The 25819-nt window shown below is 39.4% G+C and overlaps 1 protein-coding gene across 2 annotated transcripts in view; it reads left to right on the forward strand.

The window, feature by feature from the left end:
• The first annotated feature begins 2555 nt into the window (after positions 1-2555).
• Rock1 (Rho associated coiled-coil containing protein kinase 1) overlaps positions 2556-25819 on the forward strand; it is a 111455-nt gene continuing 88191 nt past the window's right edge. The window contains exon 1 of one of the 2 annotated variants that reach the window (XM_028759484.1): positions 2556-3539. In XM_028759484.1, the coding sequence (XP_028615317.1) occupies positions 3447-3539 (93 nt within the window). In that variant the 5' untranslated portion in view covers positions 2556-3446. The remainder of the gene's footprint in view (positions 3540-25819) is intronic. The other variant, XM_028759485.1, reaches the window with a different exon arrangement.

Genomic DNA, 25819 nt, shown 5'->3' on the forward strand with positions numbered 1-25819 from the left:
ACTGAAGGAGATACAGGTGGTTGTAAGGGGCCTTAAATGGGGTACCAGGAACAAAACTCACAACTTCTAGAAGAGCAGCAAGTGCTCTTAACTTCTGAATCATCTCTTTAGCCCTTCAAATTTTTGTTTGATTTTTTTGTTGTTGTTTTGTTTGTTTTTGTTTTTGTTTTGAGACAGGGTTCTCTATGTAGCTCTGAACTTGCTTGGTAGATCAGGCTGGCCTTGAACTTAGAGATCTACCTGTCTCTGTGCATCCTCAGTGCTGGGATTAAAGGCATATGCCACCACTGCCTAGACCCTTTTGCTTAAGTTTTAATTAGACAATATATAAAGTTTGTAGAGTAGTGCCTAGCCCTTGGTAAGCTATTTGTATGCATCGTAATATATTAACTTTTAATATAGAACATCATCCTCTATTACTTTTGCTTCTAAGAAAAAAGTTAATATATTCTATAACATTTATATATTGAAAGCAATGATGAATAGTCATACATGGTATTACTGTTTTGCAATTGCTTTTGGGGATCTTAATATCCTTCAGAGTGATTTAAACTATAATTCTTTTGAAAAAATAGACATAATTATACAGTAGATTTTAGCTTTTTAAGATTTCTATTTCTATTTATATGTATGTGTGTATATCTGTGTTAGTGTATGCCTTATAAGAATGGTGCCCTAGAGGCCATGTGTGTATGTGTGTATATCTGTGTTAGTATATGCCTTATAAGAATGGTGCTCTAGTGGCCAGAAGAGAGAATCCTGAGCCTGACACAGGTGCTGGGAACCCAACTCTGGTACTCTACCAGAACAGCAAGCAGTCTTTAACCACTTAGCCATTTCTCGAGCCCTCCTGTCCCTAATAGAATTTTAAAGATGGAGACTTTAATGTTATGGTTCTATTACACATGGACACTTTTTAACATAGAAATAAATTTAGCTGGGTGCCATGGCATTTGCCTGTAGTTTGGGCTATTTAGGAGAGTTGATCGGTCAAAAACAAGCATCTTATGTTAGAATATTAGTAATAGCATATTTCAATTATCAGAATAGCCTTGTAAGGAAATAAAGTACATACACTTCACATATACTTTCAGTAGCATTGTCAATGACTTATTTTTATTGGTATCTTGTTGTCTTAATTACCTGTACTTTTTCATGTGTTTCCAAATGGAAAACAGCATAATGTTCAGTTCTCTGAGAAAAAAAAAAACACCAAAAACCCCAAGAATACCTAAAAATGGTAATAAAATAAAGGACAAGCAGGGTTTAGGAAATTTATTTCAGGGAAACTGCCAGATTATTTTAAGCCCTATGTTTAAAAATAAATCTAATTCACATGACTAACTTAAAACACTGGAGCCAAGAAAAGTCATTGCAAAAGCATTTAATGAAATACCTGGTTTGTCCCTGGTTTTTATTTTGGCTATAACTTACTGTGAAAACTTACTTCCTATCTTGATTACACAGTGGACTTTATAGCTAAACATTTCTTGTACCTAATAAAATGAAAAGAAGAAATAAAAATTTTCCAACAATGTAGTGTTTTCCTAATTGGCTCCCTTGCTGATGAACAGTAGTTTAGAGGTCATGCATTGCTTTTTTTAATATGGGGACATTTGGTTCATCTGTAGTGTTTTCCAGTGTGCTGTGAAACGTACCCATGTGTTCAACCAGAAATCTTTCCTTTGACCTGTGATCAAACCCAAGTGTTGATTAGAAACAAATATAGGTTGGACTCCTGCTGAAGGCAGTGAAAAACATAATCAGAAACCTTTTTCAGCCTGTCATCCTACAGTCAGTGAAAAACAGAATTAGGAGAGGCTCATTATTTTCATATCCCACTTTAGTTGTAATAAAAACCACGATTTTAAGTTTTACTAAATGCCCTGAAGTTGCAGCATCTCGCAGACAGGACAGAACTACAAGTTGTTGTGAGAAATGAATAGAAATGGCTTACAAACATTGATTTTCCTATGAATGTTTCCTCTTTAATTAAACTGCTTTTGACTTCTATTGATTTTGTCTTCTAGTGTCAACATTTTAAGGTTCCCTTGATACACTCGGCTTGGGAACGCTGAGTGCGTGGTGATTTTCCCATTGAATCCTAAACAGATTCTGTGTGGTGGGCATCAAGGAGAGCCCACCATAGTGCTCCGGTAAATCCAAACTCCACTGGTGCTGAAATAACTCTCTGGTACCACCAGAAGAAAAGCACCCTCCTAGCCCGCAAAAAGTATCTATCTCAGTAATAACAAGCACCTTCTTTTTTTGTCAGAGTTCTCCTGACTAGAGGCCCAAAGGAAGCAAATCTGGGGCGGCTGCCAACTCCTCTACCAGAAGCTGGGAAAAGTCCCCCTCCTCTCGGTCCTCCAACGCGTCTCCGACTCCGCCCCGCGGCCCGTCTGCCAGGCTCCGCCCACCTCCGGCCCCGCCTCTCTTCCCTCCTCCCTGTTGCGAACCGGCCAGCCCCGCCCTGGCGGGCACCTGCGTGCGCGTGCGCGAGGCCCAGCTCGCTCCCCCTTCCGAACGCCCGCGCCGCGCATGCGCACTGTGAGCCGTCGGGCTCCGTTTGTTTGAACAGGAAGGCGGACATATTAGTCCCTCTGAGCCTTCCTCGCCCCACCCCCCAGGCATTCGCCTCCGCGACTCGCCCTTTTCCCAGCTCGGTCCGCGGCCCCTCCCAAAAGTTCCCGCATCAGCAGTCGCACGGACCCTACGGTCGTCTTCCTCACCAGCCCGCTCCAGCTCGTCTTCCCCTGAGACTCCATCGGGCCACCGACCTCGCCTTGACCCGCCGGACACCGCGTTAGCAGCCCTAGCCGCGACCGGATAAAATGGGAGAGTGAGCTGTGGGGACCAGTTCTTGGCCGAGTCTAATCAGTGCGTGGTGCCGGGCCGAGTGGAACCGGGGATGCAGGGCTAGATTGCCTTTAGCGCCTCAGAGCAGAGCGGGGCCGGCCCGGGGCCCAGGCGGCGGCTGCGGCGGCGGCAGCAGCAGCTGGCGCAGCTTCTCACCCGCCCTTCGCTTTCGCCTTTCCTCTTCGCCCTCCCTGGCTGCCCCGAGGGAGTCTCCACCCTGCTGTGCTCCCTCTTCCCGCCGCTGCCCTTCTCTGAACTAGGACCCGCCATGGCGAAGGCAGCCGGGGCCCGCTAGGCTGAGGTGCCTCGCCGGAGCGACCAGGCTGCTGGCGACGGCGCTGTCGGCTGTCGCGAGGGGCTGCCAGGTGGGATGCGACTTTGGGTGTCTGAGCGGCTGCGGGTCGCTGTCACCCCCAGCCTGGGGTCTGAAGAGCAGAGGTCCCCTCAGTGAGGGGGAAGAGGGGGAACCGGGAGCACCTGGTGACCCCGAAGTTCCGGCTCCTCTGCCCCGCGGCTACAAACCCACGGCGGAGGTTGAACTTGCTTTCCGCTGCGGGTACTAAGGTATCGTCACAAGTAGCAGCATCATGTCGACTGGGGACAGTTTTGAGACTCGGTTTGAAAAAATCGACAACCTGCTGCGGGATCCTAAGTCGGAAGTGAATTCAGATTGTTTGCTGGTGAGTGCTGCTGTTTCCTCTAGGTTGCTGTTTGCAGTCTGTTAACTGGAGTCTCAGGTGTGCATAGTCATCTTGGGACGATGCCAGATTTCGCTTTTGCAAGAATTTTGGAGCACCAGTAAATCTCATAGTTCAACCTCCCCACCACTACCTTTTTAAAAGCAATTTCAGTGGTTCTATGCTAGCTTCTCTGAACTCCTGGTTTTGATTCATCTCCTCAGTCCACCGAGCATACTTAAAAACTACGATTACAGCCATCGTATCAGAACGTCAACATGTCAAAGTTTATATTGTATAGCTCGTTGAAAGACAATCTTAGTATTAACTTCCCTGATTAATTTGACAGTAGGATTGAAAAATTTACCTTCTATTTATGGAATTAGGGAGTTTAGACTTGGAAATGATAATGGAGAATTGATACAGAGGAAATTATTTTTAAGATAAAATTTTAGGTGTCTTGAGGCTAAAGAAACTGTTGAACTTTAAATGCAAACACCCACAACAATTAATCTTAGGCCAACACAAGTTTGATGCCTTTTAAAACACTGTTAGTAAATATATTTCACATATATTAAGAACCGTTTTTTGGTGGTAGTGAACTAATTATTGTCACTTTAAAAACATTCTAAAGATTTTAGGTCACAAAAAGCCAAAATCCTACCATAAAAATTACCAGTTATTGGTAGCAAATAGAATTATTTGTAAATAATAGGCGCTTGAGTACTGCCAATAATACAGTTATCAACAATTTTTCCGTTTACTACCAACTAAAAATTATATATTAATATATTTAGTTTTTAAACAAAATCACAAGATCTCTAAAATCATGTTTTAGTGACTTTCTGAACATGGAGATTTCAGACAATTAACTTTGTATACTTTGTAGTTTGGAGATTTCAGAATAATGTCATTCAGAGAGATAACGTTTTAAAATGTCATACTGAATCAGGAAATTTTGTAGATTAATATTAGTGTGTATTTCAGTTATTTTAAAGTACATCCAGTTACTCTATACTTTCAATGTGTACGGTTTCTCACCAAAAAGTAAGGAATTGCTCTAAACATATTTAACTATACATTTCTAATGTATTCCATGTCTGATATGTCTTTCAGTAGTTCCATAAGATGTTCTTAGGCTTATTATTGTTGTTAGTGGTCCTGACAGTTGAACCCAGCACATGCTAGGCAAGCACTCAACCATCAATCTGCTCATCCTATTTTACTTTTCATTCCTCCTGTTAAGGAGGTTTTGGAGCTTGTTGTTTTTGTTTGTTTGTTTGTTTGGTTTGTTTTGTTGCTAGTTTTCTCTTTTGTTACAGTACCATTCAGTAGGAGCCTGATAGAGTTGTCGAGAGTACAAAGGAAATGTATACACATTACATGGACTCTTTAGAGAGTTGAATCCGCTTAGGAAAACATTCTTTTTTTTTTTTGTTTTTTGTTTTTTGTTTTTTTTTTCGAGACAGGGTTTCTCTGTATAGCCCTGGCTGTTCTGGAACTCATTCTGTAGACCAGGCTGGCCTCGAACTCAGAAATCCACCTGCCTCTGCCTCTCAAGTGCTGGGACTAAAGGCTTGTGCCACCACTACCTGCCTTAGGAAAACATTCTTATATACATATATAGAAACAAAGTAAGCAGTTTACAGATTGAGAAAACAACTGATTAATTCTAAATGGTTATTCAGTATTTTTCAGTCAATCATCTGTCTATATAATGGAAACTGAAGGAAAAAAATTGCTATGAGTTGAGAGTGCCAGAGTGTGCTTTATGATGAATTGGCTACTGAATTGAGGATAACAAATAGAGATGGATGGGCATCCATGACTGTCTGTGACTTGTTTAGAGAAACAAGACATAGTTGGAAGGATGAGGTTAGGTTTGGAGGATTTGAGTGTAATTGGGCTGTCACAGAATGAATGAAGATTAATCCAGTAGTTCTATGTAAGATAGGTTTGTATGGAAAAAGACTGGGAATAAAGTGAGATTGGAGAATTTTCAGATTACCTTAATAGTCCTCACTCAATTGGAACCCTGAGCTAGGATGTGAAAGTGAAGAAGGAAGCGTTGATGGGAGGTGATTGAGTTGAGGAGAACCAGGGCGGCATTAGTCAAATGACTCCAAAAATGTTGAGCCTGAGTTGTATATAGTAAGAATGGCGAAAATAGTCAAGTTTGGGAATTGCTTTATAATAGACCTGATGTATTTTAAATTTACCGTATTTGACAAGATAGTGGGATCAGTGTAGAGAAATGGCCTGTAGACTATTGTAGATGTGGAATTAATTTAAAATAACAAATAGTAACTTGGAAATCATTTCTATAGAGTACAAATCGTAACTGATAAATGAAAAGAAGTATCCTAGAGAGAGCTCTGAGGGTGATAGATGAAGGTTGAATAAAGAGGAGTCAGAGAAGCAACCGCTCAAGGTCCTCAGTGTTAAGGTAGCCAGGTATGAGGAGAACAAGACCTTAAAGGAACATTTAAAGAATGAATTTGATTACTTTTTCTGTTTTAATTTTATAATCTTGATCTTTTTAAAATTCCATTATCGAAGGTGACCATTGAAATTTTACTGTCAGGTCACTCTGAACTTGAAAGATTGGAATTTTCTTTAGAGACAAATCTACTTCCCGGTTTTATAATGTCTAGCATGAATTTCTTTGTATGATATTTTATGTTTATCACTGAGCATTCATTCATTCATTCCCTTATTCTACTATTCACAGTGACTTAATCAGATCCCTATACCTTTTGTTTTGTGTGGAGTTGGATCTGTTTTAGACTGGAGGTTTAATACTCCTTTCACCTTGGTTGCCTCTCTAGCTTTGCGTTTATTTGTGCCGTATGCATATAGGTGCAGTCAGGCCAGAAGAAGGGTGTCAGATCTCTTAGTGGCTGTATGTAAGAGTGTGTAATTTGAGTACTGAGAACTGAACCCATGTCCTCTGTAAGAGCAGAAAGAGCTCTTAGCAGCTCTCTAGTCTCTGTCTAGATTTTTTTTTACCCTTGCTGACTGATTTAGCTGATATTATGTTCATGATTTTTGCCACATGTCATTATAGTCTTTTAAAATCTCATTATTAGTATGTTGTGAGATTGTTTGCTTATAGATCACTCTTAAATGAAAGGTTTTAAACTTTGCTGGCAAATGTCTTTAAGTCTAATTTTACTCAGAAAACACTTTTTTTGGTCTGAGGGAGTAATAATGTTATCAGTTTACTTGGAAGAAACACTAGTAAGAAGCTGTCCAACCATTTCTTCAAGAGCATGACTTTTTTCTTTTTTTCAGTTTTCTTCTCTCTGGGGAAGTGTAAGATGTGTGGGTGGATGATGAGGAAGGAAATCATATTACTTAAGCAGAATGTGAAAGGCAAATGTAAAGTGAAGATTTGGATGCTGGTTTTCATTTTTTTCCCCCATGAAATTCTCTTTTTCTGTATTTTTAACTAGTACCTTCCCCATATTTTCATTGCAGATTTATTTTTTTCTCTTTACCTTGAATGTTATGGACAATTCATTCCAACCTTAAAGCATCAGTTACTTATCACTCTTTCCATTTTCTATAAATAATTTTATTTACATATTTATTAATTATGTGTGTATATCTGTGCTTGCCATTTGGATGTCAGAAGACAAATTTTGTGGAGTTGGTTCTTTTGCCTACCTTTATGTGGTTGCTGCGGAAGTAACTCACTCAGGTTGCCAGGCATGTGCTGAAAGCATCTTTGTTGACTGAGCCATCTCATTTGCCCTTTAATTTTTTTAATTTATTCTAAATCATAAACATTCAACTGTTTTTTAGGTATCTCTACTTGAATATCATATCACAACACAAATTTCTTATATTCTAAAATAAACTATTTGTGTTGTTAGTATCACTACTATCTCTCACTAAACTAGACATTTTGTTGTGAAGTTTTTGGCAATACTAGTCTATGCATTTGAATTCTTAAAAAAAGACTTTGAGTAGATGGTGCATAATCTCCATCTCCTTACCAGTTGGATTAATCACATTTGAAAGTATGCTCCTGTTGGTAGAATGAAAACAATTAAGTCTTTGGACCTCAGTACTTACTGGTTTATAGCTGTCTGCCTACTGATGTTCAAAGTTATGTGTTTTCTGTTGTCCATAGCTGTGTGCCCATTAGGGATCATGATTTCAAGGTTATGGTTTTTACTAGTGTTAGTAAGACCAAACCTTTTTCCTTAGCCTTTTTTGTTTGTATGTTTGTTTTGTTTTCAAGAGATGGGACTCTGTCTTAGTCACTGTTCTATTATTGTGAAGAGATACCATGACTAAGACAATTTTTATAAAAGAAAGCATTTAATTGGGGATTTGCTTTCAGTTTCAGAGGCTTAGTTCACAGTCATGGTGGGGAGCATGGAGACTAGCAGGCCTGGTATTCAAGATGTATCTGAGAGACACATCCTGATCTGCAAGGCGGGGGAATGGGGGGGGAAGACAGAGACAGAGACACAGACAGACAGAGAGACAGAGAGAGACACTAGACCTGGAGCTGGCCTGGGCTTTGAAAACTCAAAGTCCACTCCCAGTGACACACTTCCTCCAGTAAGGCTACACTTCCTAACCCTTCTATGCGCCTATGGGGAACATTCTTATTCTAGCCTCACTGTGATGCTCAAGGTGGCCCTAAGAACTCCTTGCCTCAAGCAATGAAATTCTGGCTTCATCCTTGCAAGCATGCATACTTTAGACTAGGCTGTTCTGATTATTAGTTTATTGCTAGGACATTTATGAAACAATCTTTTTTGATTTGCACATTTAGTAAATGTTTCTATAGATCTAAATGTGAATTTAAATCTAGGCCTTGTTGTGTGTGAGCTGGAGGATTTTAGGTGAGTTACTTTAACCCTTGAAAGCTCATTTTAGCTTCAAGAAAATGAGAGAGGTTATTGTACTAATTTGTTATGTGAATTAAATAATTTAAGTTATAGTATAGGGTGGTTAGTAACCTGATAATTGGTAACCATTATTGTCATATTGTATTATTACTGGTACATTGTCTTCTCTATGTGCAGAATAATTTACTGGACACTTAAGGCTATAATCCAGATAATGTATTGTTGAAATATCCAAACCAAATATAACTGAAAGTGTAGATATTAGATGGATTCAATTAGGGGAGAAGTTTTTGGAGACTGTTTACTTAGTCATGTTTTATTTTGTAGTTATGGGCATTAAACCTAGGACTTTGTACTTTCATGACAAGTGAGTTACATCTTCAGCCCCTTTGTCAGGATTTGGCTGATTGAGTGATGGTTTGAATAGGGATGGCCCCCATAGGTTCATCTGTTTGAATGCTTGGTCATTAGGGAGTGGTGCTACCTGACAAGAATTAGGAGGTATGGCCTTGTTGGAGAAATTTGTCACTGGGAGTGGGTTTTTGAGGTTTCAAAAAGTCCACTCCAAACCCAGAGACCTGCAGAGCTCTCAGCTACCATTTTTTGCCTGCCTGCTACAATGGCTCCCTGCCTTAAGGATAATGGACTAACCCCCCCCCCCCGAAACTGTAAGGAAGCTCCAATCACTTATAAGAGTTGCTGTGGTCATAGTGTCTCTTCACAGCAACAGAATACTGACTAAGACAGTACCTAATTTTACTACGGTTTTAGGTTAGTATGAAAGGCAGTTGGGAGCTAATTAGTTAAGATTTAGTTACCTTGTTCTCTCTTTGTGTTTTCTGTACTTTCAGTATGTCTTCTGTAAAAGAGGGGCCTTTTTGCACTACAAGAAAACTGTGGGTATATAGAGCAGTCGCTCACAGTGACAGTCAAGACATGAATCAGGTCATTCATTACATTTTTTTAAAAAGATTTATTTATTTATTTATTCATTTATTCATTTATTTATTTATTGTATATGAGTACACTGTAGCTGTCTTGAGACACACCAGAAGAGGGCATCAGATCCCATTACAGATGGTTGTGAGCTACCATGTGGTTGTTGGGAATTGAACTCTGGATGTCTGGAAGAACAGTCAGTGCTTTGAGCTGCTGAGCCATCTCTCCAGCCCACCGTTTATCAAGTTTTAACTCTATGAAATGTTTTTAACTCAGAAGAAAGAACTACATATAAAATTTAAATTATATTAGACTTTATACTGTTACAGTTTAGTTATATGTCATGGTTATAAATCTTGGTATATAGACAGTGAAAACTACAAATTCTATAGTAGAAATTACAGAAAAGCTTAAATGTCAGAAAGTATTCAAATGGGGCCCTGTTACTGAAGATTCATTAACACCACTTTCCTATTCTGGTACTCACACAAAAAGGACCATCCAATTAGTTGAAGTCCATAGTATAGCTATTTATAGTACGTATGTTCATGTGTAAGAAGAGGATAGATGTCAATGAGCTATTAGCTCATCACTTAAAGGCAGTGGCTACTTAGCCTGATGACTTCAGTTATATACTTGAAATCCACATGGTGGAAGGAGAAAATTGACTTCTGCTAATTGTTTTCTGACCTCCACTTTTGGTATGTATGCCTGCCTACACTTAACTGTCTTAGTCACTATTCTAGTGCAGTGAAGAGATGCCATGACTATGACAACTTTAATAAGAGAAAGTATTTAATTGTGAACTTGCTTACAGTTTCAGAGGCTTAATATAATCATGGTAGAGAACATGGTAGCAGGCATAGCAGGCTTGGTACTGGAAATGTAACCACATGAGAGCCACATCCTGATCTGAAGGGAAGGAGAATGAGGCTTGGGCTTTTGAGACCTCAAAACCTACCCCATGTTAGCTTTTTGTCTAAGCTCCACCCCCACAGTTACCTGGCAATAGCCAGGTAGTCCTGGCCCACTATAAATGGGGCTGCTTGCTCCCTCCTCTCTTACTCTCTTGCTCTCTTGCTCTCTCTTGCCCTCTTGGTCTTTTCCCCCTTCCCTTCCCCGTTTCTCCATATGCTCATGGCCAGCCTCTACTTCTCTACTCTCTCCTTCTCTGTCTCTCTCTGCCTCTAGTACCCTCTTAACTTCCTTCCCCAGGCCCTGAATAAACTCTATACTATACAGTTGTGTGGCTGGTCCCTCAGGGGGAAGGGATGCCTCAGCATGGGTCTGCTGAGACATCCCCTTCTCCCATACCTCACCATACACTCATAGAACAAATTCTATATCTTTTTATCTTTTTATAAACACATCACCCCAAGTGACAGTTTTTCCAGCTAAGTCATGCTTCTTAACCCTTCTCAAATAGTGCCACTCCCTGAAGACTAAGCATTTAAATACATGAATCTGTGGGACCATTCTTATTACAATGACCACATAGACACATACGAAATAGTCTACATTTTTTTTTTTTTAAAAAAAAGATGAACATCTAGGTAGTATTGCAGTCTATAATGGGAAATTAAAAAAAAAGACATTGTTGGCATGATGTAATAAAAAGAATATTGGATTGAAAGTTCAAGGCTTTCTCATGGTCCCATCATTTATTAACTCTTTGTAACCAGTTTTCTTGTCAGTTTCTTTTTTGTAGAATAACAGAGTTGGATCAAATACGTTAATCATGTTCTTTGTATCTGTGTAGTCTATAAGTCATTATAATTTTAAATTATCTTTATAGGTGGAGAGATGTCTTAACAGTTTCAAGTTCACCTGTTGCTTTTGCAGAGGACCCAGTTTTAGTTCCTAGCATTTAAATTGTGGTTCATAACAATCTGTAACTCCAGTTCCAAGAGATCTTATACCCTCTTCTGACCTCCAAGGTCACTAGGAACAATGTGGTACATAAATATACATGCATGTAGGCAAAATAGTCCTACACATCAAATCTAAAAAAAAAAAGTTGAAAATTTATCATTGGTTTATTTAAGAAATAAAATTTACAGATTTAAATGATGTTGGTAGGAATACAAGTGTACGAACTATCTTTGGGTCATGCAGTTTTTGGAAGTAGTTCCTAAACTGATTTTAATTGTTCTATTTGTCACTTGGTTTTGTATTTCATAACTTATTTTTATAACTCTAGGGCAGTGGTTCCCAACCTTCCTAATGCTGTGACTGTTTTATACAGTTCTTCATGTTGTGATGACTCTCCCAACCCCTACCCATAAAATTATTTTCATTGCTACCTCATAACTAATTTTGATACTGTTATGAATCATGATATAAATATCTTATGTTTTCTAGTGGTCTTGGAGACCCCTGTGAAAGGGTTGTTTTCCAAACCAAAGAAGTTGTGACCTACAGGTTGAGAACCACTGCTCTAGTGATTTGTGCATTTTGAACAAAAATGATAATCAAGATACTTGCTTTTGTCAGGCAGTGGTGGCACACACCTTTAATCCCAGCACTTGGGAGGCAGAGGCAGGCGGATTTCTGAGTTTGAGGCCAGCCTGGTCTACAGAGTGAGTTCCAGGACAGCCAGGGCTACACAGAGAAACCCTGTCTCGAAAAGCAAAAACAAAACAACAACAAAAAAAAGATACTTACTTGCTTTTATATCCACTTATATGTGTGAGCTCTGAGTGGTGGTACAAACTTGTAATCTCAACACTTAGGAGGTATAGGCAGGAGGATCAGGAGTTAAAAGTCATCCTTAGCTACATTGTGAGTTTAAGGTTAGCCTTTGGCCTGGGTGGTAGCTCAACTAATTGGTCAGTCAGTCCACCAGATCCCTCTTTCTTGCACCACCAGGGCAGGCTCTGCAGCACAGCTCTCCTGCTCTCATGCTCTCGGGCTGGCTTGCCTACTCCCATGCCTCCAGAGCCAGTTCCACCATGCTGTCCAGTCATGGTGCCAGACCCACTATTCCAAATTCTGCAGCCTGTGAGGGGCTGGGCCAACTTTCCTGATCTCATACCCTCTGGGCTGGCACACTCATGCATTTTCCTTCAGGGCCAGCTCCAACTGTGTTGCCCATCTCTTGCTTTCATGACCCCAAGGCCAGTTCTAGTTACTGCAGGTGGTGAGGGGTGAAGAAGAGGGCATTACTGCTGCCTCACAGCAGATTGAGTGATGGGTCCAGCTCCCTTGTCCTCTTTCCCTCAGGGATGGCTCAACTGTGCCCTCCCCCCAACCCCCACCAGGGCTAGACCTACTGTGCTACCCAGGCAAGATGCAGGCCTGCTCTTCTAAGTGCTGCAGCCAGTGAGGAACAGCAGGGCCAGCTCTCCTTTGCTCATGACCCCAGGGTCTGCTCTCCTGACTGCCTCAGGTTGTAAGGGGCAAAAGAGCAGAGGGCATCTCCCTTGGCTCAGGCTACCTCACGGCAGACGGGTGGCAGGGCCAGTTCTCCCTCGCTTTGTCCTCAGGCCTGGCTCCCTGCTCTCTTCAACAAGGGCCCTCACTAACTACTCTGCTTCCCAGGCACCGTGTAGGGTCCACTCTCAAGTGCTACAGCCAGTGAGGGGCAGGGCTACCTCACCCTCCTTCCTCAGGTGGCAAGGGTTGAGGGGGTGAAAGGACATCTCCCCCAGGGCTACCTCACAGCAGAGGTTGGCAGAGCCAGTTCTCCTTCCCTCATGTCCAGGGTCTGCTCACCTGCACCCTACCACCAGGACCAGCTCTATTGTGCTGCTAAGACAAGGTGCAGGGTCCACTTTACCAAGTGCTGCAGCTGGTGAGGGGCAGGGCTAGCTCTCCCAAGTTCATGACCTTGTGGGCAGCTTTTCTGACTGCCAGATCTGTCAAGGGATGGCAGTAGGAAGAGGCATCATCTCTGTACCTCTGCATCTGTGCCACCTTGCAGCAGACAAGCAGTGGGGTCAGCTCTCCCAGACTCAAGTACTTGGGACTGGCTCATGCCCACCACCAGCGTCAGCTCCACTGTGCTGCCTGGATGAGGTGCTGGCCTCAAGTGAGAGATAGATGCCAGCTCTTCCAAGTGAGAAATGGGGCCAGTTATGCACAGCCCCTGGACATCCATATGGTCCCCGGTGGCTGTCCTGGCTAGAGACAGCCCCATGTTCCCTAGTGGTAATATGAGCCATAGACATTGACACTGACCCCTGCTGCTGCATACCCATGGACTCAGACTTGGCCCCTAGTGGCAGCTCAAGCTGGGATCTCATTGTGGCTCCAGATGGTGGGACTGGCCACACACAAGAGGCTATTTCTCTCTATCTTTGAGTCTCCAGTTCCATCTCTCTTCATTAATACTTAAGCTGCTCTTTTCCGTCTGCCCACCACATACTCACATCTTGTGGTGGTTCCTGCCTGGCACAGGCTGGCCACACAGCTGGTGGGCTCTTGGGTGACATTCTCCACTCCATTCACCACTTGCTCCATGCCCCATGTGCTGGAGGGCAGGTCTGTGGGTGGCATGGTAGTTTGCAGGTCTCTGTCTTCCTCTTCTGGTGCTGCTCTGCCTAGATTTGATTTTTATGAGTTGTAGGCATAAGACAGCTTTGGCCGTTAAGCCAGGCATCAAACTAGGATGAACAAAGGACTACCATCTGCCCAACTGATATAAGAACATCACCACCAACAAAGTGTCTTTTCTCATTGCCCCCTGGGGATATTACTGGTTTTTTTGTTTTGTTTTGGTTTGGTTTTTTATTTGTTTGTTTTTGTTTTGTTTTGTTTTTTGGTCTTTTAAAGTCTTTAAATGTAGAGTCTCCTTATCTCAACTTCTAGCTTGTCATCTGATGTCTTTTTGAAGAGACCAGGGCAGTGATACTATGTCTGTTTTACTATCTAGATTTTTCTATTCCTATACTCACCATGTTCCTTGGATAAATTGATAAATCGGAAACCTTGGTTTATCTATGTTGGACTTTTTAGTAAATATTTCCATAGATGTATCTGTTTTCTTTTGTATCACAGCAAGAAGCATATAATTTTAGTATTCCTTTCACATTTATTAAATAATTCTGTTAAAAGAAAAACTTGTCATTACCTGTTGCTGTTGACCTTGAATACAGTTCATGATACAAAGGATGAATGCTTCAACTTTTAATTGCTACTTTGCAGAGGAAGCTATTTTTCGAGCCTTGGTGTGAGAGACTTGGCACAGACAAACTGTTATAAAACTAAGATAATTCTCAAGGAAACCTTTCAGTGAAGTGATGATGCCGTACTCTTGGGACTACCTGCCACTGTCATAGGGTCTGAAGGGATGAAAAAAGAGAGAGACTGGGGAAGGAAGCTTTATGGAAAGGGCTCACATGTTTTAAGTTGAAACAAGCATTTTGATACAGCAGTTGGCAATAAAGGAGTCCAGGGGATGTCTCCTGGCCTTCTTAGCCCTAAAGTCTTCTGTGATCTTTCATTACTTGAAAAGCTACTAGGAGTAGCTTTTTTCTTCTGTCATCTGGGTTGCATGGATAAAACTCAGGTTGCTAGGCTTAGTGGTGAGCATCTTTCCCTGATGAGCAATCCAGCTGACTGGACAGTTTGACTTATTTTGACTAATAGTAGTCTCTTGATGTTTTCATATTTGTATGATCCTAATAAGTTTTGACAGAGTCCTTGTTTTTGCCATAAGATGCTTAAGCTCATCTTGCAGGTTTCTTGCAGGCTTGAAAATTAGCTATTATTCCAAGAAAACTTATTTTGGTGATATTTTTGAATTATCATTGCTACTGGCCTGTAGTTGTTTCTTGTCCTTATTTGGTCAATAGAGCTTTGTAATATTTTATTTTTGAATTTGAAAGAGCTTACTGTTAATTTAGGTTATTTTAATGCAAGTTGTTTTTGGTATTTAGGAATTTATTTTCTTCTCCCCCCTCATTTCAAGATATAGTTGATAAATTCTCATTTGTATATATCATCTCTATCCTGCTTTTTCCTTTTTTAGTTTTATGTGAAAAAATTTTTAGATTTATTTTCATCTTATATATATATTTTCTTGGATGTATATCTGTGCACCATATGCATGCATGGTGTTTATGGAGACCAGGGTGTTGGATTCTCTGAAAGTAGAGTTATACATAGTTGTGAGCCATTGTGTGGGTGCTAGGAATCTTAGCCCGGAAGAGCAACCAGTACTCTTAACTGCCAAACCATCTCCTTAGCCTTCTATTTTTGTGCTTTAAAATTTTTATTCTAACATTTCTTTTTATAAATAAAGACAAATACACATGGACTACCTGTATGTATAAGTTTATATTCATATTTCTACCCTTTTCTGACTCTTAAAAATATTGAACTGTGGAATGGAACTTCATTCTCTTTTTATAGTTGAATAGTGCCCTACTTTGTGGATGTTAATATTGTTTCTTCAGTCTCATATCAGTGAATACTATAGTTAAGTTTTTGCTATTAGTAATATTGTATATGAGTTCATATTTTTACCATTTTTATACACAAACACATACACTTGGGTTTGTGCAACTTTACTGAACTAAAAATCCATTACTGACGGAAGTATTAGTTGATCACTTGTCGATTGACAATTTGGATCATTTATTCAATGCTATATTAAATAGTCAGGATAGACTAATAGTTCCAAGTTGCCCCAACAGTTTAAGTGAGAGTTAGAGAATATGAGAAACCCTTATTTAGAATACAGAGTGTTTGACTTCCAACTTCAAATTCTCTGTGGACAAGAACAGACCATTTTTTTTATTTAAATGCGTAAAACATATGATCATGTTTTGTCCTGTTTGTGCTATAAATTAAAAATTGGTATCTATAAATTTACCTCAAAGCTATTTACAGTGGAAGTCTTAAACAAGAATGGATGCTGTTGGAATAATGCTCTTTGCTTTGTGTGATGGATGAACATCCATTTTCTACTCCCTCAAAAGATTCTTCTGCATGTTATAGCATGAGGAATGGTTTAGTCTCATAATCCAGAGTGTCTTTAAGTTAATTTCTAGAAGTGAGATTGCACTGTCAAAGGTATATAGATACATAATTTTGTTCATTATTTTATGAGTCTGTCTTCTAGGAATGATACTATTCCCATAGTAATAAGTGAGATTATCCATTGTCCTTACCAATAGTATTAACACTTTCTAACTTTAGTAGGTTAACAAGTATTATCTTAGTGTAATTTTAATTTCCTTTTCTCTTACAAGTAGAGTTAAATATATATGTATATATTTAATTTACTTTTTTTAATGTATGTGTTTTGCCTGCATGTATCACTTGCATATCTGGTGTCCTCTGAGGTTAGAGGTGGTTTCTTTGAAACTGGAGTTAGACATGATAGTGAGTGACCATGTAGGTGCTGGGAACTGAACTAGGGTCCTCAACAAGTGCTGGTGAGCCAATATTGTTATGGATTTTGAAATTTTTACTTATTTTTGTCTAGCTTTACAACTTTCCCCCCTACATTTTAAGAATTCTTTATATATTAATAATCTTAGTCCCCTTTCTATAGTATAAGACATAGTAAAAAGAGTAAAAGGGATTACTCATCTCATCCTACTTCTGTTTTCATTATTTGGTTGTAATAGACTCATAGTTATGCAGTGGGTAAGGGTAGGACTGGTTCTGAAACCAACGAAGTCTGCCACTTATTAGCCTGATGATTTGGGCAAATTTCCTATGAGTTTTAAGATTCAAGCACAGCATCTTTAAGTAAGAATAACCATAGTTTTTGTTAGAACTCCTAGGAATGTTAGAAAAGAAAATGCCTAGAAAGTGCTTATGTAGTTCCTGATACTGAGTCAGTATTAGCTATCATTGTCATCATCCATGTTGTTCTATATCTTTATTTTTGTCCTTGTGGAAAAGACTTTTGGTTGATCAAGTGAATATTATCACCCCTCCCATTCATCAGTTCAGCTTTTTGTTTAGTTACAGTATTGGGCAAATTATCTAACTTATTTGAGCCTGAAGGTACATAGTTTGTAAACTTGAGGATCATAATACTTCCTAGATTTTAATTATGCAGATGAAATGAACTGGTGTCAATATTTACTTTTTTGTGGTCTATAGAGACCAGGCTAGCTCAGGGGTCACAGAACTCTAGCTGCCTGCCTCTGCTTCCTGGTTAGTGAGATTAAGAGGTTGTGCCACCACATTGGCTAGCTGGGTACTTAATTTTAAATGTTCCTTGACTATAATCTTATTGTTTCCTCCATCCCAAAAGTCCAAATTTTAACTCAGCCTTTTTAGACTAATGGGCTAGTCTAGCAGTTTTCTGTAATCAGTACTATATTTTTTCTTAATCTCAGCCCTACATGTTTGCTTTGTCTTCATTTATACCATTTCCCAGAACAGACTTAGACTTTTCTGTAGTATTTCATTTGTTTTTACCATTCTGCTCACATATTTCCAAGGTCTTTTTCTTGCCTTGAGTTTTTTCACCATTTTTTTTCATCTTTATGATCTCAACATTCATCATAACTATGTTGGATTTTTATGTTTTGAGCTCTTATAGTATTTGTCATTCCTCTTGTATAGTTTAGAATTCATCTATATAGCTGTCTTGTATGTATCTGTTTTGTTTGCTAACTTTACGTTTAATGAGACTGAGATCTCAGCTGAATTTTGAGTATTCTATTAATATCTGTGCATTGTAAATAATTATCCTTCACATACTTATTTTCTGGATTAGTTTGTAGGTGATAAAACTCAGTTTGAATTTTTGCATGCAAAATGAATTTATAGATTCAGAGAAAACTGACCTGATTAAATGTGAAGATTCAGTAACTCTTTCTTTTCTCTAACTCTGTTATATTGGCATCATTTCTTTCTCATCAGACTGGATTTAGTTACACATGGAAACACCACTGCTCAGAACACCAGAATGTCTTTGACCACTAACTTCAAATCATTGACTGTCAAGTCTAGCTCTTAGAAAGAAAAATTGATTAATTAAGTGGGCAACCAACTTAAGTATAACTAATCAGTTATGATGAGGATCACATGAGAACTATTGGAATGGCCAAACAGTTTCTAGGAAAATGACAATGGTGGGATAAGGTAGATGGTACTGTAGATGTTCATCATATAGTCTTAGATGTTGGCTGAGTAACTTATACTCTCCTAAACTGCAGTTTCCTCAGTCTATAAAATGGAATTAAGAATGTACTTAATAGGTAGTGATGAGAATGATAGGAGATAAACTTTAGATGTTTTCCAAGGCAGTGTTTGAAACCTTGTAAAAACAGTGGTGTAACCTAATAAGTAGTTGGCTTTTGACCCTTTTTACCAACGTGTCACATACTCACCTGGTCTGGCTGCAAAGGGTTTTTACCTGTGGGAGTTTATCTTGCTGTTGCAGGTTGCTCACTGGCCTTCTGGGGGTACCCTATTCAGATGCATCTTCAGTACATCAACAGTCTTACTAAGTAGAAGTTATTAACCTAATGCATCTCTTGGAATTTGCGTTGACAGTAATGGAATTTGTATTCTTTTTTCTTTTTCTTTTTTTAAATTTATATTTTATTTTATTTTATTTTATTTTATTTTTGGTTTTTTTTGAGACAGGGTTTCTCTGTGTAGCCCTGGCTGTCCTGGAACTCACTCTGTAGACCAGGCTGGCCTCGAACTCAGAAATCCGCCTGCCTCTGCCTCTCAAGTGCTGGGATTAAAGGTGTGCGCCACCAACAGCCGGCCTTTTTTCTGTTTTTTAAACAATTATTTATGTGAGTACCTTGTAGCTGTCTTCAGACACACTAGAAAATGGCATCAGATCTCATTACAGATGGTTGTGAGACACCATGTTGTTGCTGGGAACTGAACCCAGGACCTCTGGAAGAGCAGTCAGTGCTCTTAACCACTGAACCATCTCTCCAGCCTGGGAATTGTATTCTTAGTAGGGCTTAGGTGAATGTATGTATGAGTTCCTAGAGATTATGCCTCCTGCATCTGTTTTGGGAAACTGCTGGTGGGAAATCAAAGCAAAACAAAGTAGGAAATCTTTACTCCCCCCATTGAAGATACTGTTTTTAAAAGAGAAAAATAGTTAATCACTAGGCTATGTTGGAGAGGATTAGCATATTCTGTTTGCAGAAAAGACTGGTTTGTTTTATTTTGCTTGGTAGATCTGTGTTTTGTTCTGAGAATTAAATTTGATACAGAATCCAAGTAAATTACATAGATTTGATTTTTAAGTTTTACTTTGTGTGTATGCTCATGAATGTTGTTATGTATATGGGTGTGTGTTGTGGAGGCAGGGGTCAGAAGACAGTTTGGCAGGAGTCATTTGTCTCCTACCATGTTGATTCCAGGAAAAAAGATAATTGTCTACTGAGAACTGAGCTGCCTGTGGAAACAGCAGGAGAGAATCTAGTGGAAGAGAGGCATTGGCCATGCCTGAACATTTTTGGGAAACAAATAGCTGTCTTGTCTGCATAATTACTTGAAAACCCCATGTACCTGGAATGTGGATATATGTGTTGTCTCCAGTGCATTGACTCAGTACAAAGCAACCCATTTTATTGTTTTGTGGGTTTTTTTTTTTTTTTTAAATAGAAGGACATCAAGGAATTAGAGCTCCAGTAAAGATGTTTTACAGATAGAAAAGTTTCAAGGACATACAGTGTTGAGTGCAGACACAGCCATTAACCATCTTGACATTTGGGTACCTTGAAGAATGTCTCTTATGGGTATTAGCAAACAATTGGAGGAATGTGCTGAGGCTCAGCTATTCTTTCTATGTTCTTGGGTTTCAAATAGTTGGACATCAGGCTGCCATTACTGTCAATTTGATGTAGAAACTATCAAAGATTGGAATGTGTATGTTTGCAGATGATCTGATAATCCATATAGGGTAATTTTACTTTCTACAGAACTTGTCTTCTATAGTGTGTGTATGCTTGGGAAATCTGCTATCACTAGTCTTTGACCACACTGTGGATGAATTTCCTGTTATATTGAGTGATAATCTTCTTTGCTGTGGTTTGTTGAAATCATTTGTTGATTAGTATAAGTCTGATACTAGCTGTGTATCATGACTGCTATTGTTGAAGAGGTAGTGTATACATTATTCATCCTGCAGATTCTAATTCAGGATGATCATGATTTCCTAGTAAAATGCCTGGTGATGAATGCATGGTCAGTCCTCCAGTTTATCCTGGGCAAGCAAATAGACCTTTAAACATACATATGTATATACACAGGACACATACTCACAAACTTCTACTAAAACGTGGATTTGTAGTCTATTGCTAGACACTATAAGTAATCTATGAAGTGTGAAGTCTGGTGTTCTTAAGAATAATGGTGAATAGTTTTGGAATGATGATTAATGACACTATATCATGCATATCATTCAATATTAAATAGTAGTAACATGTTACCAAGTTTAGGTAAAATAAGATAGGGTGTACCTTAGTTTACTTTCTATTGCTGTGATAAAACACTATGACCAAAAGCAACTTGAAAAGGAATGGGTTTATTTCAGCTTAGAGGGCTTATTTCATTGAGGGAAGTCAGAACAGAACAGAAACTGAAGGCAGGAACTAAAGCAGAAGCCATGGAGGACATCTGCTTACTGGCTTGCTCTCTAAACTCATTTTTAGATACATTGCTCACATTTCCTAGGACTCCCTGTCTAGGGGTGGCACTGCCCACAGTGGATTGGGCCTTCCCACATCAATCATTAATCAAGGAGATGCCTTACAGACTTGCCTACACAATAGGGGAGGGAAAGTGGGGACAGTGAGACCTATACTTATTTGTGGATGTAAGGATAAATATTTAAAATGTAACTAGGAATTATGATGATTTAGTAAAGTAGAGGTTATAGGTTCTCCTCCCAAGATCCATGACTTAGTTCCAAGTAGTTGGCTAGGTTTCCAGACATTGTTTTCTTCCTGTTGAGCATAACTTAAGTCCAGATAGAGAATAGTTGGTTACCACCAAGATATGCATGGCCACTGTTGCATCCTTCAAGCACCATGCTGGGTTATAGCCAATACAGCTGGGTGGGACTATTTGTTGCTTCTCTTCTTTGGAATCTTCTATGGCTCCTTCTGGTAACAAGTTAGTCCTCAGGGTTGAGACTTTTGGGTCAGAATAAGCCATATGTTTGAAGTACATGGTATTTTCAGCAGTAGGGACTAACCTTTAATCCCTGGATGGCAACCAAAGGCAACAGCAGTAGTTTATGTTTTGGAAGTTTCTTGGACAAACCTGATGAACAAAAGGGGGGTGTTTCAGCCTGCTACTGGGGTTTTGTTAATCTGTGGCTTTTGTGGGGAGCATTTTCATTCCAGATGGGAAATTTTTATTTAAACTATATAGATACAGACTTTATTATATATAATTTTAGGTATATAGACAATATGATTCCTTAAAACTTCCTTTTCAGACATCTTTACAACAGTAAAATGTTTTAATTTTATCCTCTTTTCTCTTTTCTATTTTTTTATTTTACCTCTTTCTTCTTTTTTTCTGTATTTATCGTCCCCTCTTCCTAAGTAAAACCAATCCTTTCCCATTTCCTCCTTCATCACTTTTTTTTCCTCCCCGAGACAGGATTTCTCTGTGTAGCTTTGGCTGTCCTCTAACTCACTCTTGTAGACCAGGATAGCCTTGAACTCCTGTTTGCCACTGCCTTCTGAGCGCTGAGGTTAAAGGCATGCACCACTACTCCGCCTTCAAATGCTTCTTTAAAACCCCTTAACCTGGGTGTTCAGAAAGGTGGTGTTAATTTTAAGACTGGTGTGTTGGTTTTGTTTTTTCATTCTGTGGGTCATACTTTTTGTGATGTCTGAGATGTCCCCATTAAACTGTAGATCTCAAAGATTTTACCTTAGTTTTCCCTAAAGGTTTAATTTAACATTTAAGTCAGTGAGTTAATATAAATTGTGAAGTTGAAGTTCATTTTCCCTGTGGCTATATCAAGAGTCATCCATTAAATTGCTTTACTGCAAAATGATTTGGCTATGCTTTATTGGTCTTTTTCTGGTGTTCCCCTAACCCCCATCTATTTTACAGCTTTGTCCCTCTATGAGTAGTATAGACTCTTGATTATTATGGCTATGCAGTAAATCTTAAACTTGGCTAAAGTAGTTTCAAAATTTTATTGATACTCTATGGTTCTTTGCCTTTCTATATTATTTTTAAAATGTGACCATTGCTGTGAAAATGCTTGTTAAGATTTTGAAGGAAGTGCATTAGATCTATAGTGATTACTATTTTGGGAGCATTGAGGTCTGTTTCTTTTTTGATTTATGAACACCATATTTATTTAAACATTTATTCTGTTGGTGTTTTGTGATTTTTAGAGTAAATCCTGTATATGTTTTGTTTTAAAAAAAACTTTTAAAAATTTAAATTTTTAAAAATTTTAAACATCCTTTTAAAAAATGTATGTGGGTATTTTGCCTGTATGCATGTTATGTTTGTCATGCAATGCCCTCTAAGGCCAGAAGAGCCCATGGAATCCTCTCGGAGTAGAGTTGAACCTTAGTCCTCTTAGACTCTGGCCGGTTGGATTTGTTTAATACTAAAGTAGTCCCTTCTTGTGTGAGCAGATGTACAGTAAATGATATTACATTTTCAAGTGTTCATTGTTAATATTTAGAAATGCAGTTAGGTTTTGCTTGTTAATCTTTTGTGACCACTAGTTCTGTGTTTGGGGGTCACCTGTAAATGTGAATAGCTTAATTCTTTTTCAATCTATGTGTTTTTAATTTTCTTTATTATTGAACTGGCCACAAGTTTCAAAACTGATAATTGAAGTGTCTCACTCTTGAACTTTGAAGGAATGCATTTGTATGAATGGAGGTTTGCTTTAAAAAATGCTTTATCAAGTTGAGAAAAACAGCTATAGTTTTCTGAATTTCTCTTGAGTATTGGACCTACCCACCCACCCTTCCTTCCTTCCTTCCTTCCTTCCTTCCTTCCTTCCTTCCTTCCTCCCTCCCTCCCTCCCTCCCTCCCTCCCTCCCTTCCTTTTTTTTTTTGTTTTGTTTTGTTTGGTTTGGTTTTTCGAGACTGGGTTTCTCTGTGTAGCCCTGGCTGTCCTGGAACTCACTCTGTAGACCAGGCTGGCCTCCAACTCAGAAATCCGCCTGCCTCTGCCTCCCAAGTACTGGGATTAAAAAGGTCTGTGCCACCACCGCCCAGCTGGACTTTTTCCAAATGCATTATCTGTATCTGTTAACATAACCATGTGATTTTTCTCTCTGAACTTTCTGAGCCAGGCTGTGGTGGTGATATAGGCCTTTAATCCCAGCACTAGGGAGGCAAAGGCAGGTGGATCTCTTGAGTCCAAGGCCAGCCTGGTCTGCAGAGCAAACCATGGCTACACAGGGCAAAAAAGAAAAAAAGTTTATTTTGTTTTTGAGACAAGGTCTCATGTAGCCTTGGACAGATTTGAATTAAAAAACCAAAAAACCAAAACAACAAAAACAACCCCTACAACTGTAACTCCAGATCATGGGGGTTAACATTCTTACAGAGACATACACGCAGGTCAAACACCAGTGCATGTAAAATAAAAATAAAATAGTCATTAAAAAACAAGCTGGATGGTGATGGCATACACCTTTAATCCCAGGCCATGGGAGGCAAAGGGCCGTGCATGGATCTCTCCCGAGTTTGAGGCTAGCCTGGTCTACAGAGCAAGTTCAGGACACAGAGGAACTCTTGTGTTGAAAAACTGAAACAAAATCAAAAACAATTTAATGTGTATATGTATGTGCCTTGAGTGAATGTGTATGTACAGCATATAGGTGCAAGAGCCTACAGAGGTCAGAAGATGGTATCATATACTTTGGAACTGGTTACAAGTGGTTGTGAGCCACCATATGGCTTCTAGGAACTAAATCCAACACCTTTGCAGGGACAGTGATTGCTTTTGATGTCTGTGCCTTCTCTCTAGACCCTGATCTTGAATTCCCTTGCAGGGAGCAGAAGCTAGTTTTGTGTAGCGGCCTGTTGGGGTCAGTCAACAGGGTCTCCAGGGCATGAGTGAGGATCCACGCTTCCAATTCCCGCTGTGTCCTTCACTGTACCCCGCTTACTGGAGCTCCAACGTTGAGGCGCCACTTTGTAACAGCCCGAGCCGCCCCACGTTCGGGGGTCACCCTATATCTGCCCGAGCTGCTGCTTCAATCTGTGGGTCAGGGTCTAGCAAGAGAGAGAGTGGGGACGGAGAGACGCGAAGAATGGAGACAGAGTCTGGTCTAGTCTCTCCTCTAGTCTCTCCTCTAGTCTCTCCTCTAGTCTCTCCTCTAGTCTCTCCTCTAGTCTCTCCTCTAGTCTCTCCTCTAGTCTCTCCTCTAGTCTCTCCTCGAGTCTCGCCTTGAGTCTCGCCTTTATTGAAAGGAAATCATGGGTCTATATAAGCAGAAGCAGCGGAACGCAGCTGAAGACGCTTTACCACGTGCACCCTGCAGCTGGGGGCAATAAACAATAAAACAAGATATGTAAGAAAAGCAAGATAATTATCAGAGTGTACTCAGCTGTTGTAGGCTGTTGAAAACAAGTCTCTTGTCAGGGTATTTGGCTCGACATGGCTGCAAAGATGATAGCCGTTTTCTGCTCAGAGTCGGCTCCCAACAGTTTTGGACTTCTGATCTTAACTGCTCCATCTCCCAAATGCCAGGATTAGGCTGCTCATAGTATTCAATTATAGTGGTTTACATTTTTTAGAAAATCTTTTTAAAATTACATTTTTAAAATTTGCTTTTAATATGTGTGGGCATGTGCTATGTCTCAGCACATGTGTGGAGATCGTAGGACAACTTCTGGTAGTCATTTTTCTCCTTCCAGCTCTTGGGTCATTCAGATTGAACACCGATTGTCAGTCTTGGTCTTAAGTGCCTTTATGCACTGAGCTATCTGGCCAGGCCCTATTTCCTTTTTAAATACTTTTTAAGTCTTGTATCTTTGGAATAAGCTCTAATTGTTTTTATATATCATTTTTTTATTTGTTGTTTGTCTACATTTGTGAATACTTTATAGCCATATTTACAAAATATACTGGTTTGTAGTTTTCTGCTTCATCTGGCTTTGATATCAGGTTATTATTGGCTACACAAAACAAGTTAAAAGTATTCTTCTTCCTGTTTTCTAGATGAGATTGTGTAAAATTGGTGTTAATTCTTAAAAGGTTTTATAGAATTTTCTGGAGAAATCATCAGGCTCCAGAGATCTCTTTTCCTTTTGGTAGGAGTTATACAATTAATATATTCATATTGACTTACTTTGTCCTTTTTAAGGAATTTTGACTTTATCAAAATTGCCATATTTGTGTTGTTTTTATTATTATTTCTGTGCCACATTTCCTGTGTTTTCAAGATCTTCTGTGATCACATCTGTTTGATTTCTGATAATAATACTTTGTGTTGTCAGTTTTCTTCTGATGAACTTGCTAGGTTGTTAGTTGGTCTTTATTGTCAGAGAACCAGCTCTCTGTTTCACTGAGTTTCTTTCTCTGGTTTTCTTTAG

The sequence above is a fragment of the Grammomys surdaster genome, unplaced genomic scaffold (genome assembly GCF_004785775.1).
Source record: "Grammomys surdaster isolate TR1022 unplaced genomic scaffold, NIH_TR_1.0 126298, whole genome shotgun sequence".
In the NCBI taxonomy this organism is placed as follows: Eukaryota; Metazoa; Chordata; class Mammalia; order Rodentia; family Muridae; genus Grammomys; species Grammomys surdaster.